The sequence below is a fragment of the Astyanax mexicanus genome, chromosome 7, assembly GCF_023375975.1.
Source record: "Astyanax mexicanus isolate ESR-SI-001 chromosome 7, AstMex3_surface, whole genome shotgun sequence".
In the NCBI taxonomy this organism is placed as follows: Eukaryota; Metazoa; Chordata; class Actinopteri; order Characiformes; family Acestrorhamphidae; genus Astyanax; species Astyanax mexicanus.
In genome coordinates, this window is record NC_064414.1 from 36,637,183 (window position 1) to 36,659,407 (window position 22,225).

The following is a 22,225-nucleotide window of genomic DNA, read 5'->3' on the forward strand; positions in this document are numbered from 1 at the left end:
TCTTGACTATTGAAGTGTGGATTTAATATCAATGAATAACATTGCTAGGCAACCAACAATATGTTCTGTGTGCCATTGTTAGCCAAGCATGACCTTGGATTTAAAGAAACAATCACAGAGGCTTAAACAGTGCAAACTGACCTCAAATCCAGCAAAATCTCGCTCAGAATCTAGAAGGACATTATTTTTGCAAACATATTGTAGCTTGTCTTGTAGCATAGCCAATCCTATTGTAGCAATCCTGTGTTTTAAGCATTTATGGTACGTACACTTATGAAGAAAGGTAATTGAAGAAGAAAAAAAAAACAAAAAAAAAAACAAGAGAATAAATAGGGTTGATGGATATGGATTTTATCATCATCATATGTGTAATAATGCCATTCAAGCAGACCAAACAGATCTTTATGGATATTTTTTTTTTATATTAAGTAGATCTGCAGATATGAAATATTCCCACCGTGCTCAGCTCCCAGCAGGCAGCACTCTGGCAACATCTTGGGATGTCTGGGATCAATCTCGAGCTTTATGGAGACGTTGTTTCCTTGGGACACAAAGTCTGAGTTTAGTGGCTGTAATAATTAATAATATAGAGAAGTAGCAAACCATAGACAGAGACAATAAAAATGGAAAGAAGATGGAGGGTGGCAGAGTTTACCAATGGCGATTCTCCTCATGGAGTCAGCTCTGGTGGGTTTTTCAGGTTCCAACACCCAAGTGTGCTCATCAATCTCGTCCAGCACTGCCCAGAACTCAGCCAAAGCTTCCACAATCAGCAGGAACTGGCTATGGATGTGAGCTAGAGTGCTCTGGGGAAAGCAGACAGAACGGAATACCTTAGTTTATTATAACTACTGTCAGAATTGATTTATACAGTATATTTAATTAGTGGGTATACTTGAATGCATAACAAAACTCCCAAGTTCAGACTGTGGTTATTATAGTGTACTACTGTCCCTGTTGCTGGAAATATTGTTGAAATATTAATCCTTTCAGTAATTCAACCCACTAAGCGAAGAATCGGGATCAATAACCTGGACTATAGTTTCCATTTCAGAATAAGCCTCAGCTTGACGCTCTACCACACTCCCTTTGGTTAAGTCCACCAAAAAACAAAAAAAAGGAAATACGACAAGAAATCCACAGAACCATTGGGTTTAAAGTTGAACAGTTTACTTCTTCCAAGTTAGGTTATATTCTTCCAAAGTCCTTCCAAAGCTAACCAAAAAGGGGAACTTAACAAAGAAAGAAAGAGAGAGAGAGGTCAAAAAACTGTTTGGCTTTAAGGCTCCATCTTCTCCTTCTTGTTCACCAACTGCCCTATACCCCTCCCTCTCCTGATTCTCTCTGGAACTCTTAGCCCCTCCCACAGCCTCCTTCTCATGGTAGAGTCCAATTACCCACAGCTAGCAAGGCAACCACTCTGTTCTAAATCTAACTTTCCACAATACATAAATGATCTATATAAATACCTAAATTCTATATATTAACATATGAACTGTAAATCCTTCAAATAAAAATTAATTGTACGTAATAATGAACTTGAAATATGTTATTCTTTCTAATAATCCAACAACCAGATAAACATTATATACATAAACTAAATTTAGGCTCTTACATTACCGGCCCCTAATTGTTCTCAAAGCTTTGAAACAATTACCAAAATTTAACTGAAAATAAGTAAGAGCCTTCAATCAAATTGGGCCTGCTAAATACTCATCAGTCATTGTCAGATTCATAAAGAAGACACAACTTTGTTACTGGGCGACACAGTTCATTGGTCTTGGTCTTGATTCTGACTTGACGGACAAAGCCATTCCTGTCTGGGAAAGTTTCCACTATTCTTCCAAGAATTCTTCCATGAATTTCTGGGTGACGTGTCATCAATTATCAATACCACATCATTGACACAGAAGTTTCTTCCAGGCGTAAACCACCTCTGACGTTCTTGAAGCTGTGTTAGGTATTCTTTACACCAGCGCTTCCAAAAGAGGTCTGTGAGGTATTGTATCTGTCTCCATCTGCGATTGGCATAATTGTCGTCTTTGTTGAATACTCCTGGAGGTAACTCTGACTTCTTCTTGAGTAATAGCAAGTGATTGGGTGTCAAGGCTTCTACGTCATTGAGATCTGATGATGCCTTTGTGAGAGGCCTGCTGTTTATGATGGCTTCGGCTTCACACAGCAAGGTATGAAGACCTTCATCAGTCAAAAGTTGTTCTCTAGCTGTGATGTTCAGAACTTTTCTCACTGAGCGAATGAGCCGCTCCCAGCTTCCTCCATGGTGAGAACCTGCTGGTGGACTGAAGTGCCATTGTATGTCCTTTTGTTGCAAGTGTTTTGTGATCTTAGTGGTGTTCCATTCTTTTATTGATTTCTTCAATTCACTGTCAGCAGATCGCAAGTTCGTTCCATTGTCAGAGTACATCTCCTTGACTTGTCCTCTCCTGGATACAAATCTTCTTATTGCGTTAAGACATGCATCTGTGTCAAGTGAAGTTGCAACTTCCAAATGTACGGCTCGTATGGCAAGACATGTAAATATTACACCGTATCTCTTTTCTTGCCCTCTTCCTCTTTTCACCAGGAACGGGCCAAAGTAGTCTACACCAACTCTTGTGAATGGAGGATCATCTGGTTGGACCCTGCATTTCGGCAGATACGCCATGAGCTGCTTACCAGCAGTTCCATGTAGTCTTTTGCATACAACACATTTGGATAAGAATCTTCTTATGGCTCCATTAGCTCCAGGAATCCAGAATCTTTGACGGAGTTGAGCCAACATATGATTTCTTCCTGCATGCGCTGTGACATTGTGTATATGTCTCAGGATGAGCAATGTGATGTGTGATTTCCTTGGCAAGACAATTGGCTGCTTGGAATCATCTGGTATTGTTGCTCGATTCAATCGTCCTCCAACTCTAATGATCCCATCTTGAAGTACTGGATTCAACTTGTAGAGTAGGCTGTTTTTCTTTACCCTTTGATGTTGCTTTAATGCTGCCAAGTCTTCACTGAAATTTTGTTTCTGACAAAGCTTTACAATTGCTTCTTCTGATCTGGTTAAATCTTCACAGTTTAGCTCTGTTCCCTTCAGAGATTTCTTGAACTGGTTCATCATGCTTTCCGAGTTTACTTCCTTTCTCTTTTCTTTCAGTTTCTTTAGCAACTCTTTTAATCTCAGAAACCAAGCAACTATCCGTTTCAGTTTTGTCCAGGATGAGTAGGCAGTCATCAACTGGTCCATTCCATTTTGAGTTTCCTGAAACTGAATGACATGAGCTTGTGCTGATCTTCTGATCTCCAAGTCATCAGTGTCCAGCATTCCTGGATCTGGATTCTTGGGCCATTGATCTTGTGCACAATGCAAGAAACTTGGTCCTGAGAGCCAGCTTTTATTTTTTAAGAATGCTTCAACAGACTGTCCTCGAGAAACTTTATCAGCAGGATTCAAATTGGTACCGACATATCTCCACTGTGAAGCCTGAGAATGCTCCAGGATTGTTGCGATTCTATTCGCCACGAAAGTCTTGAATCTTGTGCTTTCACTGTTCAAGTACTTTAGCACAGTTGTGCTATCTGTCCAAAATACAGATGTGTGAAGTTCCAATTCCAGTTCTTTCTTCAGCAATCTGTCCATCTTGACTGCAACTGTGGCTGCTGTTAATTCCATTCTTGGTATAGTTGGAGCCTTTAAAGGTGTGACCCGGGCCTTTGCCATCACCAGAGTGGAATGAGCTTCACCAGATGCATTACGTAGCAGTAGATAGCTCACAGTTCCATAAGCATCTGCACTTGCGTCAGCAAAGTGATGTAGCTGTGCGAAAACTAATTCACCAAACTGTTTTGGTTTGATACATCTGTCAACTCCAAAATCTGCAAGCTGCTGCAAACTTGAAATCCACTTGTTCCAGTCCTTAACAATGTTATCAGGCAGGTTCTCATCCCAACTGTACTTCTGTCGGCATAAATCTTGCAAGATTCCTTTAGCTGGAAGTACTATTGGAGAAAGAAAGCCTAATGGATCAAAAATGGAACTGACAATGGAAAACAAACCTCTCCTAGTATGCGGTCGTTCTTTTAGGTTGATCTTGAACCTGAACTGGTCCGACTCAGCACACCACTGGATTCCCAATGCTCTTTCCATAGGCAAATTGTCCACGTCCAAATCCAGATCTTGAAATCCTTCTGCTCTGTCCTGCTCAGGAATTGAGTTGAGCACCTTTCGGTTGTTGCTTGCCCACTTTGTCAGTCGAAAACCACCCTTTGCCAACATGCTTCTCAAGTCAGTGCAAAGAGCAATCGCTGTGTTTTCATCTTTAACTGACATCAGAAAATCATCTACATAACAATTTTTCTTGACTGTCTTAACAGCGTGTTGTCCAAATTCCTCCTCAGAATCTGTAGCACATTTTTGAAGTGCAAAAGTTGCTACACTTGGCGATGATGTTGCCCCAAAAATGTGAACCAGCATCTTGTGTTCGACAAGTTCTTGTTCATAGTTTCCATCCGGCCACCAGAGGAATCTAATAAGATCTGTGTCATCATTGCTGACTCTGACCTGGTAGAACATAGCTTCTACATCGGCCATAACTGCCACAGTCTCTTGCCGGAACCTCATGAGAACTCCTACTAGTGAACTTGTTAAGTCTGGTCCTTGTAGGAGCTGTTGGTTAAGCGATGTTCCTTGAAAGCTCGCGCCGCAATCAAAGACAACACGCAATTTTCGCTTGACTGGATGTCTGACTCCATGATGAGGCAGATACCAGGTTCGTCCCTCAGTAGGCTCAATTTCAGCGCCTTGGAGCTTAACTGCATAGCCTTTCTTGAAGAGTTCATTCATAAATGCCACATATTCACTGTGAAACTTGACATCTCTTGTAAATCTTTTCCTCAAGTTCAGTGCTCGTTGCTCAGCAACTGATCTGTTGTTTGGGATACACATAGATTTGTTTCTCAGTGGAAGACAAATACTATAATGACCATCCACCAATGTTGCAGACAAGGACACCTTGTCAATAAACTGGTGATCATCCTTGGACATTTCGATGCTCTCATCTAGCCCAGCATCAGGAAAGTCTTGCTTGAATTGCAGCTGCCAGAGGTCTTCTAACTTGGCTACTGAAATCCGATTTACAGTGAAGTCTGACAATTTCTTTGCCTCTTTTGCATTGTATCCACTTCTAAGCGGTCCATTTATCGTCCAGCCCAATACTGTTCTTACGGCATATGGTCCATCATCCACACTATTAACCACTTGTAGTGGCTCCATTGCCTTGGGAACATTTGCTCCTATGAGCAATCCAACCTCCGACTGGATGCTGGGAAGTTTCACATCTTTTAGATGAGGCCATCTGTTAACATCCTTTTGATGGGGAATATTGTCTTTAGTCACTGGAATGGTTTTCTGTGAAAACACCTCTGAAAGTGCAATAAACTGGTTACCATCCAAACTACAGATCTCCAGTCCAGTCACAACGCGAGTGTTCATCATAGATTCCTTTCCCATTGTCCGCAATAAGATGCTTGTGTTGCGCCCATTCAGGTTGAGCTGGTTTATCAGTGATTCAGTTGCAAATGTAGCTGAGCTACCTGGGTCCAAAAACGCATATGTGGTGACTATTTTTGTTCCCTTCTGTGCTTTAACACGCACTGGAATGATGGAAAGAACACATTCTTCTTTACCGGCCCCAATAGCACCACAAGCTTCTGTTGTTTGTACAAGGGCACTTGATACAGATTGTTGCTCACAGACTTCCATAGATGTTTCATCTTTTGAGTCCTTATTTTTCACGTGCAGCAGTGTTGGATGTATTCGAGAGCATTCTTGGCACTGTGATTTCTCTTTACAGCTACTGCTCATGTGACCATGTTTCAAACATGCAAAGCACAGACCCTTGCTTCTCAAGAATTCAATTTTCTCCTGGTGGGGCTTACTTCTTAGTTTTCTGCAAACCATGAGTCCATGTTGCTCTCCACCACAATAAAGACAAGGTTTACCGCTCGTATCAACAGCTTGTGCCTTTGGTGTTGTTTGTTGAGTGTTCTCGCTTTTGCCTTTATTTCCAATTCCTGGAGAGGCAACCGCAGTTGAGAACACCTTTGGTCTGACTGTCTCAGCATGTAGTGTCTTTGGTTTCTGTCGAACTGGGTCTCTCATGCTTGTACTGGTTTCTTTTATGTTACCATAGAGTGGATGTAACATATATTTTACTTGTTTGTTGACAAAGTCAACAAAATCCTTAAATTTAACCCGTGCCTTTGTTTTTTCTTGTAAGTCACAGGCAAATTTTCTCCAAGCTTCTTTAAGTTTATATGGAAGTTTGTTTGCCAGCGCCTTTATGTTTGCTGTGTTATCCAAGTCTTCCATATAACTAATGTCTGACATTGCATTGGAGCAGCTGGTGAGAAACAGTGCAAAAGACTGTAGCGCAGCGCCATCTTCTGGCTTGATTATCTTCCAGTCCAAAGCCTCTTTGATATATGCTTCTGCTATCTTGTATTCATCACCAAAGAACTCTCTTAGCATCTGCTTTGCCTTCATGTACCCTGCCGATGGCTCCATGTGGATACAACTTTTCACCAATTCGTGTGGCTGTCCACTTGTATATTGCAACAGAAATTGTAGCCGATCACGATTGTCACTAGTACGACCTTCAATTCCATGCTCAATAGATCTAATGAAAGATTTATACTCAAGTGGATCCCCCTTGAATATTGGAACTCTGAGTTCGGGAAGCAATGACATTTTGTGATTCTTTACAAGGTACTCTGTGACATTGGCTTGTTGAGAGATAGCTATGCATAGACTATCAAATGCAGATTCGTGCTTGTTTTCAATGCCTTGTGTGGTCAAAGTTCCTGGATGCGTGTCAGGTGGAGTTTTATGCTCAGCACCGGATGAAGGTGAGGCCTTCAGTGATGGTTGAAAACTAGCATTCTTTGTTTTTTCATCTTGCACGCCAACCTTAGTGATGCTCTCAGCTTCTTGTCCACGTTCATATTTTTGCAAAACTTCCATTTTTGCACCAGACTCTGCCAGAGCAGTATGCACTGCATGCATTTCCTTTCTTGCCTTTAGTACAGCTTCTACTCTTTTTTGTTCAGCCTCAAACTCTGCTTCCCGCAGTCTTTTAGTAGCAAACCAATCTGCTTCTTCCTTTTCTAAGGCTAACTTTTCACTTAAAGCTGCAGCCTTTGCCTTTAATGCTGCATGTTCCATCTCAGCCCTCATTCTTGCAGAGGAAGTTGAAGACAACATGCTTCCACATTGTGAACCAGATCTACTTGCCCGTTTAGAGCTTGATTTTGAAGATGTGGACCTACTATCCTTAGGAGTTACTTGTTTATCATACTCTTCAGCCTGCTCAGAGCGTTTCATGACTCCTTTCATCCAATCCTCACATTTCCAGAAGAAGTCATCTAAAGATTTATTTCTGGAATCGAACCAATCTCTTTGATCATTCAAAAAATCATCCTCAGTCATGTATTGTTGCAAACCAGAATTTATCTCCAAAAATTATTGGTGCAAACGATGAAAATCGACACGCAATTTGTTTTTAACAATGTCAGCATTTGCGTCATCTTCCATTAGCTGCTCAATCTTTTTCACCGTATTAGTTATTTGGGACAGCTTGCCTCTGCGTGCCTGAACTTGTCTAGATTTGTACTCTTCTAAAGCCTTCTCTGTCATTTTTACTATCCGTTTTCCACTTTTTGCTTCTTCATCCATGATGAATACAATTCCCACTTAATTAGTAAAGATTACAGTGCTGAAAACCTAGATTTACATGTGTTCCAATTCCTCCATAGAATGCACACTGTCCTCCATTTTGGCTTCAACTAGCATCAAGCAGCCAAACAAGAAAAATGACTTACAACTTGTTGTTTTTTTCGACATCCAGTTTCCATCCTCCACAATCTCAGTTCCACAGCTTCCAAGTGTTCCATTAATCCATGTACAGCCAGTTTTTTGACTACAGTATAGTTTCCATTTCAGAATAAGCCTCAGCTTGACGCTCTACCACACTCCCTTTGGTTAAGTCCACCAAAAAACAAAAAAAAGGAAATACGACAAGAAATCCACAGAACCATTGGGTTTAAAGTTGAACAGTTTACTTCTTCCAAGTTAGGTTACATTCTTCCAAAGTCCTTCCAAAGCTAACCAAAAAGGGGAACTTAACAAAGAAAGAAAGAGAGAGAGAGGTCAAAAAACTGTTTGGCTTTAAGGCTCCATCTTCTCCTTCTTGTTCACCAACTGCCCTATACCCCTCCCTCTCCTGATTCTCTCTGGAACTCTTAGCCCCTCCCACAGCCTCCTTCTCATGGTAGAGTCCAATTACCCACAGCTAGCAAGGCAACCACTCTGTTCTAAATCTAACTTTCCACAATACATAAATGATCTATATAAATACCTAAATTCTATATATTAACATATGAACTGTAAATCCTTCAAATAAAAATTAATTGTACGTAATAATGAACTTGAAATATGTTATTCTTTCTAATAATCCAACAACCAGATAAACATTATATACATAAACTAAATTTAGGCTCTTACATGGACTTTACAACATGTGCTTTTTTTTTTAGGGGGTATTTAAAATTTAATATGGAAAATGTTCTATTCCTATAGCATTGCTGGTTACTTGTATACTATACTATACTCCAAATTTACAGATCAAGCTAAGGTTTGAGAATTTGTTTTAGAAATATGATAGCTCAGTAATTGTAATTCTCAGTACTTTTTTTGGAGTGCTTTATTTAACAGCTGTATGTTTGATATACTGTGTATTTCACACTATAAGGCACACATTCAATAAACATCTATTTTCTGGTATATTTTTAAAGACATGGTGCACCAGATTATAAGGCGCACTATTTGTAAAGTCAAATGAGCACTGGATGTTAATCTACACAGATTTCTCTCCTGAAAACTGTTCATTTGGGTGAGTAAAGCACTTCTGTTTATCATTAGGTTTCCAGATTTCCTACACTGAGGAACCCTGAATGTTACGGTAACCCAGGGCAATATTAGCTAGCGGTTCGTCACACACAGCTTGTTTTAACACAGTAAACGGGTTAAAAAAAGGTTACAATCCGATATGCTCACCTCTAAACTGCAAAAGAGCTAGCGTGGTTAGCGGGTAATGCTATTGCTGCTCCAGCAGTGCTAGCCGGGGTTAGCAGCAGATTACACTACGATATAGTCGTCTCTGAACGGCGAAAGACCTAACTAGCGCTTAGCGCGGGTAGCAGCTAATCCTAATACTGCTCCAGTCTAGAGTCTTGGGTGCTGGAGAACTAAACTATAGTAATAAAACTATAACGCTGTACTTAAGCGGAGCAGCTTTACTGCTCCTTACAACCTGACTGGTAAAATTCATACATAAAGTGCACTGGATTATAAGGCGCACTGACAATTTTTGGAAAATTTTAAGAATTTTAAGTGTGAAATATACGGTATGTATAAAGCTCTGTTATAAAGCTTGGGTCTTACAAAATGTTTACATCACATCTGATTTTGTGAGATTACTGGTGTTTTCTCAAACTTTGATTACCATCCAATGAATTAAGTTAATGTAAATGCAATAATCTAATTGCTAGCAAATTCTGATGTTCTGCAGTATTCAGATTATAAAGTAAACACCCTCACTAAATGAATAATATTAAGGTACTGTTTCCTAAAATCATCCAAAAAATACAAACAATTATTATTAGCTTAAAGTTCACATTACAGAAAAGTCAGAAAACTATTTTCCACTAAATGAGTGCCAAAAGAAGAGCATCAGCTCTGCCCATCCACTGTTTCTTAATAAGCAATCATTCATGCTATTCAATGGCACAGTCAGACTGATGGACTAATCCCATCTATCATTAATATAAGATATTAATTAACATGACCCGCAATATTTGATCCCTCAGGCGGCAACTGCATTAAGAACCATCATTCAACACTAGCTGATAGAACCACACTGGCAATGGATGACTTTGTCAAACCTTTGCCAAGCACTACAATATGTTACATTAAAACTTTACTGTTCTAAACAGAAACCTTTTGATGTTATACATTTCTGGAAGCAGCAGTGACTTCTTTAAGAAATGGATCCTGTGTACTCAAGACAAAAGAAGAAAAGAAGACCATCCAGACTGTTATAACAGGTCCCAAAGGTATGGCTAAAGTCATGGTGTCACTACACTTCTGTGATGGTAGTATTAATGCAGAAAAGTGTATTAAGACCTTAGAGCAACATTGAAAAATTACAAGTTTCTTTAATTTTACCAAATTGAAAACCTATGGAATATAATCAAGAGGAAGATGGATGATCACTAGCCATCAAACCAAGCTGAACTGCTTGAATTTTTGCACCAGGAGTAAAGGCATAAAGTTATCCAAAAGCAGTGATTAAGACTGGTGGAGGAGAACATGCAAAGATGCATGAAAACCGTGAATAAAAACCAGGGCTGTTTCTGAGCTCTTTATTAATATGAACTTGTTTTCTTTGCATTATTTGAAGTCTAAAAGCTCTGCATCTTTTTTGTTATTTCAGTCATTTCTCATTTTCTGCAAACAAATGCTCTAAATGACTATTCTTATCTGGAATTTGGAAGAAATGTTTTCCGTAGTTTATAGAATAAAACAACAATGTTCATTGTACTCAAACATATACCTATAAATAACAAAATCAGACAAACTGATCTCTTAAGTCTCTTAATTTTTTCCAGAGTTTTATGTTGCCTTTAATATGACATTTTTACAAGCCAATGCAAGCCTAAAATGCAGAAATGCATTTGTATATTAATAAATAAAATAAAGTTGAGCAGACAAAACCTGACATATCGTTTGTTCATACTGTCTGCAACAAAATAAAAGTCAAAGTAAATTTTAGAGACACTGTCTTTGTTTCCAATTGCATTTTCCATACTGCCCCAAATGGTCTATATGTTCCAAAAGTATGTCTTTCTAGGAACAGCTATCAACTTCAGGGAGTTGGGAGGGTTCCCACATCTCTGTGAAGTATCTCCAGCTTTCCATCAGACCATAACCAAACCCATGATTAGAAGTTGAAATGAGAAGCCTACAAACAATACTTCTGACTGAAAAGGGAAGAACATATCTCATACATCAGAAACAAGTGAATCCCAGCAGCAGCTTTTGATCATTGCTCACCACAGACAGCTCATTTATGCCTATGCATTACAGCTTCCTATCATTCTAACATACACAAACACACTGGGGGCTCTCCTTCCTGTGGAGCCTGCTCAGCTGTGAGGCAGAGCTAATGGTTTAAGTACGGCAGCTCATAAATCATGCTTGCTGATTGACAGGTGATGGTGGCTGGCCCTGCTTCACTCTGTGCTGTCAGAGTGAGCGGGCGCAGGCTGACCATGAAGATCTGCTTCGAGAGCCACGCTCCCAACCCCCCCGCCCTTTAATCTCAGCCCACAGAGAGCTTTGGTCTGGACACCAGATCCTCTCCACTCAAGTCCAAGACCGCTGGTTTATTTTTTTTACGAGCTGCTCAAATAGAGTGTGGCCTACTGTAAAGTGAGGTAAAAGGCAAAAAGGGATGTGTATGTGGACTTGTGTGGAACAGAACTTCTTTATCTACAGAGTATACTTACTCTAAATGTATAAATAGTAAAAATTAGTGGTGTCAATCGTTTAAAAAATTTAATCCGATTAATCAGATCAAAAATCTGTGATTATCTGCAATTAATCGCATTCGTTTTTCTTTAGACACAATTTTTTATAGTGGATACTTAAATGTAAATATAAAAGAATGAATGTAAGAAATGTAAAATGCAATTATATGCATATTAGTGGTGACAATTAAAATAATAGTATATACTTGTATGTTTAAGAGGAGATAAAATCAACTTGCTAGAATAAAGAATGCATGATAAATTTGATTTGAGAGAGAGAGAGAAACAAAGCTCTCTGACCGGGTCTGAGCTGGAAGTTCAGAGCGTGCTCTTCAATCATTCAGCCAGAAAACAGATCAGCGCATTTGGCAGGGGCGGAGCAGATTACGGCGGAAGTAGGGGTCAAACTTGATGCCTTAATTAACTTCTGTTTAAAAAATAGTAACGCATTACTGATTCCAAATTAACATTGTGCGTTAACGCTTTACAATTGAAAGCCCTAGTAAAAATATATAAAAGATTTTAATCCAAACACTTATCTTAATATTTTAGGATTGGGTTTAGGGTTAGATTTTAAGCTTAGGTTAAGGTTAGGGTAAGGGTTAGGTGTAGGGTTCGATTTTATGGTTGAATTACGGTTAAGCTTAGGGTTAGGTGTACGGTTAGGTTCTATTTTGAATCATTTACATTCAACATAGGGTTAAGTTCAATTTAATGGACATTCAATTCAGTGTTAGTTGAATGTCAGTTGAGCATCAACAAGGCCATAAAATGGACCATCCAAGTGTTACCAAGATTTAAAAGTAACAGTCTGTTTTTGAGGATTTGGAGGTATAGAGAATGTGTAATTGCACAAAAAGTCACTTTAAAAGGTGCAATGTGGCGTAGTCACCTTTTGGAGTAGATGAAAACTGTTTCTTCGATTCAATGATTCATGAAAAAGCAGAAATAACTGAGTTTGCTTTTCTGATATCTCCATGTTAGCTTCACAGTAGCTCTTATTAGTGGCATTAGTAGTAGTGCCATTGCTCAGGAAACCCACAAAAGCTGTCATGGCCAGAAAAACAAAAAACTACCAGACCAATTGGTACTTTTGGCAGTGTGCCAAGTCCTGCTGGAGAATAAAATCTGCATCTCCATGAAAGCTGTCAGAAAAGAAAAGCATGAAGTGCTGTAAGATTTTCCAGGAAAACAAAACACTGCACTGACTTTGAACTTGATAGAACACAGTGGATCAACACCAGCGGATGACATGTCTCTCCAAACACTCCATCACTGATTGTGGAAACTTCACACTAGACCTCAAGCAGTTTGAACTGTGTGTCTATACATTCTTCCTCCAGACTCTGCTCCGTTGATTTCCAAATGAAATGTAAAATTTACTGATGATCAGTGATGGTTTGGAGAGCCATGTCATCTGCTTGTGTCGATCCACTGTGTTTTATCAAGTCCAAAGTCAGTGCAGTGTTTTGTTTTCCCGGAAAATCTTACAGCACTTCATGCTTCCCTCTGCTGACAACTTTTATGGAGATGCGGATTTCATTTTCTAGCAGGACTTGGCACACTGCCCACACTGTCCACTCTGCCAAAAGTACTAATTAGACTAATTTTCTGAGACACTGATTTTTGGGTTTTCATTGGCTAAAAGTCAATCAAAAAAGAAATAAACACTTAAAATAGATCACTCTGTGTGTAATACATCTATATAATATATGAACTGAACTGCTCAAATAAAGAAACTTTTCAATGATATTCAAATGTTTTGAGATGCAGTAGTATATGGCTTTGCAGGGATGGTTGTAAAAGCACACTTATACACAAACAAACAAATATTTTGTCCCCACCTCATTCAGGAATACTACTGCTTTCAATTTAAAATAATCTTATGAACTTTGATGATGCTTTAAAAATATATGAAAATGCAGATTTTAAATTGTAAGACTTTAAACTAATTAATTTAGCAAGTTTTCAAATTAATTTGTGAATAAAGTAAAAAGAACAAAGCATATTGATACAAGATTTCAATGACTTTCTCACTTAGCAGTAACCATGCTCAAGGCATAATTCTCACTATGAAATATGCACCACCTCTTACTTGAAGAAACATCATTTTATCACTCGGGACAAAAGCATATTGACTTAAGGGTAAAGCTAAGTGGAAGGGTAAATGTTAAATCACCCTCGTCATCAGTAGCCTCATTTTGCTCCATTGTAATACCTCTGACCACATAATGCAGCCAATCTAGGAAGATTTCGAGGGGAACTATGGCCACATTTAGGGATATAATTTCATGCATTTCTCTTTTGTCACATAATTTGAGAATGTGGCTGTTGATTATGTCCTTGATTCTATGATACATTTCCATACATGTTAAACTGGAGGGAGAACTGAATACAGCCCTGAAGCTTGTAATTGACCAAAACAAAACAAAAACGGAAAGACTTGAATTTCTTAAAAGCTCGGTGACTGTGTTTAGAAAGATCCCTCCCAATCCAGGGATAAAAGAGAACAGATTATATCATAATAATAAGGACATTAAATAAGGAAGATAAAAGACCACAGAAATGTGCAGTTTAACAAAGAAACAGAAAGAGAAAGGTGAAGAAAAGAGACACTAGCGAACACATTTCTGTGACTGAGCTACCTCAACGGAACAGCCGTCCAAGAAAAGAAAGGCATCCTGACACAAGAGGGAGAAAATGAACCAAAAATGATGGGTCACTGTGCCAGTACATTGCACACAATTTAGCATTGCACAGGTGCAAAAACTCTGCAATTACTTTCCAATTAATGCCAGTTGTGTGATTATGGTTATGCTTTTATGTGAATATATGGTCCAAGATAAATGTCCTTGTAATTGAATTCATATTGGGGGGAAAAAGGCTAAAATGCAGACTGGCACAATGGATCCATGTTTCGTCTGGTGACAGTCTGTTCACACTGTTACATAGTGGCTTGTTGTGAGGATACAATGCAGTTTGTATGGTGTAAAATGCCCTAAACATGCATATAGAAAAAGATTACATATATACTATACTAAATAAGTAAAAGTGCAATCCATATTTTAGGAGAAATGAGCATGCTCAATAAATACTCAAAACAATAGTTACTCCTGTTCAGATCTAATCAAAATCTAATTATTACATTTAAGGATTTTAAGAGATGGTTTAAAACAAGATACAAAAAAAAAACAGACCAGTAAAGAGATAAACGCTCCATTATTAGAAGTAATGCAATATATCAGACATAATTTCCTCTCCTCCAGCCAATGTAATTTGAACCTATTTACTACAAAACAGTATCAATTGACTAGAATTTAAGCATCTTTCATTGAACAACATTAGATACAGGGCTTATATTTCAATAAATGTTACATAAAAAAAATAGGGTAATATATTGATATATTATCACTATATATATATATTTATAACATGTTAGAATTAATGAACTACCTTCACAAAATGCCATACATAAAAGTGTCATTACCAAAAATAACAAAAGATAGAGTAGTGAGTGTTGTCTGAGGAAGCAAAAGTATAAAGAAGTATAAATTACTAAAAAAAATGGACTTGGTTGAAAAGCAGATGCTGTAAGCCTTTTACAGTAGTAAATAGGCATTTGTTCTGAAGCAAGAAGCCCAGGAGGCAGAGTAATTGATAGAGAATAGGGCTGATTTGTGATGATTGTTTGGTGTGTGTGGAAATTACTCACAGATGAGTTCTGCATGAACTGAAATCTGTTCAGGGTTTCCAAAGACTGACCGATAAAAGGGAGTTCCAGTTGTAGAGACAAAGTAACGGACTTATGGCATGGAGTAGTGCTTTAGGATTTTTTGATGTTAAATACTGAACACAGGCAAGCAAATTCATAGAGATTAAAATGCAATTTTACTGTGTACATTATATGTAGCTTAAAGTCTTTATTACCCAGTATAAAGCATCTTAACATCTGGTTAACATGTGATTCAATCTCTTACTGAGTAACGTGACATATTAGCGTTTTTTTTTTGGTGATGTGAACACAGAGCAACTACTTCAGAAACTTCAGAATTCTTTATGCTGAAATACGGATTAAATCTCAAACCTAACTCTCACTACTTTCACAGCAATCTAAAGACTCTGTGACACTTTTTCATTCCGGCCACTCTGGTCACTCAATGGACACACCTTCCAGAAAAGCCCTATTATAATATCTCTAGTTTTACCACATTGTGCACTACTAGTTTTTACTAGTATTTATTGTCCACTGTTTACATTGTTACAAATTTGGAATGCTAAATTATATATCTAAACCATATATCTGCGTACTTACACTGTCTGTATGGCCAACATCACTTGTCTTCGCAACATGCACAACAACTAGTGTTCATTGTTGTATTACCGTGTCTAACTGCACTACCTCCAATACACACACACTAAAAAAGACTCTACTATTATATTTTTATTGTATTTTTCATTCTGTATCATATTATCTTATACTTCTGTGTACTATGTATACCTGCTGCCACTGGATGTCCGTAATTTCCCTCTGGGTTCAATAAAGTGTCTGTCTGTTCATCCATCCATCACCCACCCACTCCACCTTTTTTCATTCATCTCTCTCTCTCTCTCTCTCTCTCATAAAGCATTTGCCATAACGCTTCTCTTACCTGCCTAATTTCCTGGTTTATCTGTAAAACTAGTGTTTAAATTTTGAAGTTGTTTTACTATTCAAACTGCAAACAGTGCTGTACATCTAAATTGAACTTAGATTCTAATTAAATAAAGAAACTTAGCCAGTTTTCAATGTGTGCCACAAGAAAAACAGCATTATAACTTGATTAATGACAGAATATTGTTCTGATTTTATTAACTGACACCACTAATCTTAACATACTGTTACAACAAATTCAGCTAAAAGTAAAAGCAGCCACACATGGCCAGAGGTCAGGGAGAATATAGCAAGTTTCACTTTTCAAATTACCTGACTTTATTACTGCAACTGGCACATGCATGATTAAGGCACATGTTGTGTGCACTCAAGTTTGATGAATAAGGTCCCGGGATGCTGGCTGGCTGTGTGGCTGACTGAGCTGTGATCCTGTGGAGTCACACCTGCACTGCTGCGTCTGCCACCGTGCAAAGAGCCCAACTAGCCGATGCTACTGTATATCTATCACACACACACACACACACACACACACACACACAGACACAGACACAGACACAGACACACACAGACACACACAGACACACACACACACACATATACAAATGCACTACGGCACTTGATGACAAATTGTATAATTATTCAACTAAATCTGCGTAAGAATGAGGAGGACTTTCTTTTCTCAGAACAAAGGAGATGCATCAAGACATCAGTAGCTCAGCAGGGCAGCAGCCAGCAGAAGGCGGCTCTGTGCTGAGCTAGTCTGCTCTGTCAGAGAGCCATGTACGGATGCCACGCTACACACGCAACAGCACAACCTGGCCAGCACAGCCTCGCTCACCTTCACCAGTAGAGATGATGGTTAGACTCCACGTTATGTTCTTATCTTTCCTGTTAATGTTTCCTTCGTAATAGGACACATAAATGTAGGACTTTCAGTATTTATTTTTTTTCTGAACATACTAAAGCCCTATGTATTGTTAAATAACCTGTAAAAAATCTTTGAGCAATCCAATATTTAGATACAATTTTTGACTAAGTATCTTTTTTTATCCAGCATTGTTAGTTAATTTTTTTGTACTGGGCAATAACGTTGAATTAGTTGTACATCTTTACATTAAAAACCTATCACACAGCTTAGCCTTGAGCTTCTGTCAAGAAACCTATAGCTAACTTAAGTTAAGTAAGTTTAGTAAGGCTAAGCTAAGTAAAGAAAACATTTTTTTTTTTTTGAAAAACATTTTCTAAGTCTAACGAGAGCTGGATGTTAATCTAAACAGATTTCTCTCCTGGGTGAGTGCTTCTATTTATTTAGAGTAAGCTTAGATTTCCAGTTTTACAGATTTCCACTAAGTCTGGGTGAAGCAGCATTAGCATTAGCTGCTAAGTGCTAGTGCTAGTAAACGCGGCACAACAGCGCTACACTGAGGAACCCTGAGTGTTCTGGTAAGCCAGGGACGATATTAGCTAGCAGTTTGTCCCACAGAGCTTGTTTTAACATGATACACGCGCAGCCTATAGTCCAATATACTCACCAGCTACCTACCACTTAGCCCGGTTAGCGGCTAATGCTAATACCGCTCCAGCCTTGGACTAGAGAACTAAACTGAAACTCCAGTATAACACTGAACTAGAGCAAAAATTCATACATAAGGAGCACCGGATTATAAGCTGCACTTGTTTTTTGGAAAAGTTAAAAGAATTTTTAAATTAAATTTCTTTCAAATTAATGTTAAAAAAAAAAAAAAAAACATTAGTTTGCATATTATATAGCTCTAAATGGTGCTATTAGTTACTGTTTTGGAACATAAACAATTCTTTTTCACTTTTAAATTAAAATTGCAATTGAAGAATATTGAGGTTTGATTTGTTTTCATATTTAATGTTAGCCCTACTGCTATTAATATAAAATTTCAGCTATTGTGACAACCCTATTCATTGCTGCAGGGCATTACCATATAACATTTGATACATCAACTGCTTGAGATACATCTTGAGATGTATTCATCAAATTATGCACTAGAAAGAGGTAGACAGAGGTACACAGGCCACCCCCCCTAGCTGTTGTGTCTTATTAGAGGTTTCCTTCACACTTCTTTCAATCGCCTGTCTTCTCAGTTCATCTGGCACTTTCTAAGCCTTTGAGAACTGTAGATTATTTTAAGGAACGCGAGATCAAAGCGATCTTCCTGTACAGAGCACCTTTCATCATCAACACAAACATGTCTTCAACTGCCAACCCTGAAGTAATTAGCACCATTGTGCTCGAGAAGAGCCAATTAGAACAATACAATAAAAGACAACGTATTGTAGAAACTCTGCAAATAAACAAAGTTCGGCTAGCATACCTGGGAGGTCCATGTAATGACCAGTGGGACTGGGAGGTCTGCAGAGCATTCTGGAGCTTCACCTGGGTACTGAGAAAAGCAGAAAATAGCACAATAAAATCACAGTGCCTGCTCCTCCTTCTTTTTATTTGTTGTTGCTGTTGTCTGAAATTGCCTGGCGGGTATTCCAGCTTTGCTACTTTTTGTTCATTTTTTACACAGAGTTGTATATGCAGAAGAAAAATAATCACACCTCCAGCAATTGATACCACTTTTCCTTAAATCCTTAACTTACACTTGGTGGAAAAACTACCCAATACAATGTAGTGTATAAGAATAACAGACTGTGTACTTTATTTAAAGCATATTTTCAAGAAGTGATATATTTGAGATATGCAATGGATTTTTTTGTGATGTGTCTGTGAGCTGGGATCAACTTACTCAAACGTAATAATTTTTTTTTTTTTATTTGCTGCTACTGACGCATTTGATAAATTGGGCCCTTCAGACCGTCTCCACATCTCCACAATATAAATCGACATAAATGACAAATGTTGCTTATACAATATTGTCGACTTTAAATTTTAGTTTTGATGAATCATTTGTAACTGCAGTACACTACACTATACAAAATGCTGGAGACAAAACAGAATAGGGAAGGATAAGGGCTGCTCACTCAGTTCACACGCATACATTTGATTAAGCTTTTTTTTTTATGTTTAATCAGTCATTAATTAACTTGTGTGCATATTTGAGCAGGTCAGGTAAAACAGGCATTGGAACAGGAGCCATGCTCCAGGAAGCAGTGATTATAGCAGAGGTTATAGAAGAAATAGTCTTTGACTACTCAAAAAAATTATCGCAAATTGCACATGCTACTCACCCACTGTTCGAGTCAGAAAATCTATCTGAAGTACAAACTTTCATTAAAGCTGTCCCTAACATTTGTATCACCTAAGAATTTGTATCATTTAATTTCTTTACAAATCACAGACCTAATTTCTCCTTCCAAAAAGACTTTATTCTAAAAGTTTATAGTAGCTAAATCTAAGAATTTGTAGTATTAAGCTCAATTTTCTTTAATCATTGTTAGTAGTATACATAACACAGTCATTTCCTTTATGCTTTTACTTTTTAGTTTGGACTTTTTTGTTTACTGACCAGAACAAAATTGGTTAGATCATTTTCTTGTGCTGAGGAAGTTTTTCTATGCTCCTGTCACCCCTGGCCTGAATGGACGGATCTCTGCAAAGCTGCTTTGTGGCAGAGGCTGTATAAATAAGCTTGACTTGACCTGAATATACCCACTGTATACACATTAAGTGAAGGGGAAAAAAAAGGTGCAGCTCAAAGATGAACACAGAAGTAAAAAATAATGACAACATTTATAGTAAATGTTATTAATAGCTTACATTTTTGTGTCTATGTGAGCTGTCATACTACCAGATTGAGAAACAGCCCAGACAACAAATTCACTACATATTTGGAATAACTTTGAGTCTTTATTTTCAATTACCCCATTCCAGATATAATAGAAGAATTTACTAATATTAGTGTGCTTTACTGCAGAAGGTCAGGCCATTAAACTCAATAACTAGAGAATTGTGCTATTTTCTCAAGTATTGTGTGGAGAGAAACTTTGGTAAGAGGGTATTTAGCTGTATCCTTGGTCAACACCAGCATTCACACCTATCCAGCATGGTGAAATAGGTGGGCTGCTGGCTTGTGATGGTCCTGTGAGAGACACCCTGCTCTGTGAGGATGAGCAGATGTGAGGCAGGGGGATCACTGCTATTTTTACCCCTCAGTGGGCAGGTGGGCACAGAGGGTTCCTCACGCCCTGCTGAATCTCATCAGGACCCTGCGCAGTGCCAGCAACCTGCCGCTGGCAGCTCTGCCCCACTAGCCCTCCAAACCCGGAGTCGCTTTGGCCTTGCCCTCCTTCCCTCACACACGCACACACACACTCACAGTATGGGAGCTACTGCACCTCTCACACATCTCAATTTTCTGCTTCCGCCGTGGCCCCTGTAATCACTTTATGGAGATCACTCGTGCTCTTATCTCTTCCTCTGCACGTCTCACCTTCTCTCCCCTCTCCTTTAGGGGAAGTTACAATCTACCTCTAAATCTCTGTACACAGTCATCCAGTCACAGCACATTAGCGCTGCTTACCTAAAGTTACCGGAACCCAACTTCTCTAAACAGAAAGTGCACTATTATTTTTATTATTATTACTATTATTATTGCACTATAGTATAAATTAAGAAAACCTGCAAACTGTAGAATATACTATGGAGAATATGTGGGTCTGCTGGAAAAAAAAAAAGAAAACAGCCTGGTTTAGCTCTTGACCAGCAAATGGTATATTTTTGCTTAAGTTTGTTGGTTTAGCTGGATTTTACAAGCTTGACCAACCTTAACAGGCTTGGCAACCATCAAGCTTGACCAATCTGGTCAACTAGCCAGACCATTAACTACAAACAATCAAAAAATCAAATCAAATTCAGCATACCGTACTCTATGCTGCTCAACAACTAACTGGCTAACCAGCTAGCTTACAAGCTAAGTGTATGTTTTCATCTTGACTAAAAGCGCTTTTTTAAACACCCCAAACAATTAAAAACAGCTTAGCCCCTTAACAGGAAGACATCTATATTTTGATGATTTTTATTCAAGAATTAAATAAAAAAGGTTTCCTGTGTGAAAAGAATCCTAATTGCAGTAAAAAATGAAGGAATAAAAGTTATAAAATTAGAGCTTGACTACTCTTTTTAAAATCAATGTTTTCCTGAATGCAAATCAAACATTACATGTCCTCCAAACCTTTCGTTTTTGTTACAGTTGTCTAGTTTCTATGTCTATTTTCAAACCTGCAAAATTGGGGTTGATACTTATTGATCTAAAATTATTAAGTGGAGGGTGGAGTCCTTAAAGTCCTCAAAGTGTTCAGAAGGTTCTTAATAGTCTTAATAGGTTTTGTATCAGCTACACTTGTGGCCCGTTAAGGTGTTAAACCTCTGAAAGCAGCAAAAGCAATTTTCAATCTAGGCATGTTTCCCTTTATGTGGAATAGAAATGAAAATCCTCCAACTTGAAATGCATGAACATACAACATAACCTGTAGGCTATTCCTATATTTCATCAATAAATGCGTATAGCAATATTCTGCTGAAAAATGACATGAATTAAACACTACAACACTTACGTTACAACAGTGCAAGTTCTAGTATGTGAGAATAACTCAAAACTGTTTTATTAATATTACTTTTGTTATAATTTATCCAAATTTCAACCACATAAAATACAGTGAAAAAGCAATTCTATTTTCTTGGGGTTCAAATACTCATGCAATAAACTCAGCACTGTATGGGGAAAAAGGCATTTCATTGTGCACAAATCCCTGCAAAAAAAAGAGTTGTTCTTATAGGTTTTTATAGTCATGCAGGTGAAAAGTCAAAGCATGTACCAGCAAAACCAGCAGCACTGGGAGTGAATAGCTTGTACATGCATGCTAGAGTCCAGCTTCCAGGCTCATAAACAGCTTTCACATTTGACCAAATGTACTGAACTCTTAGTAAAAGCTTTTAGGCCTGACAAAAACCCA

At 38.2% G+C, this 22,225-nt stretch overlaps 1 protein-coding gene across 1 annotated transcript in view; it reads right to left on the minus strand.

The window, feature by feature from the left end:
- Window positions 1–22,225, minus strand: part of fancl (FA complementation group L) — a 31,772-nt gene that overhangs the window by 3,879 nt on the left and 5,668 nt on the right. The window contains exons 7-9 of the mRNA XM_049481427.1: window positions 18,640–18,708; window positions 656–806; window positions 458–541 (exon numbers count right to left, since the gene is read on the minus strand). Coding sequence (XP_049337384.1) covers window positions 458–541; window positions 656–806; window positions 18,640–18,708 — 304 coding nt within the window. The remainder of the gene's footprint in view (window positions 1–457; window positions 542–655; window positions 807–18,639; window positions 18,709–22,225) is intronic.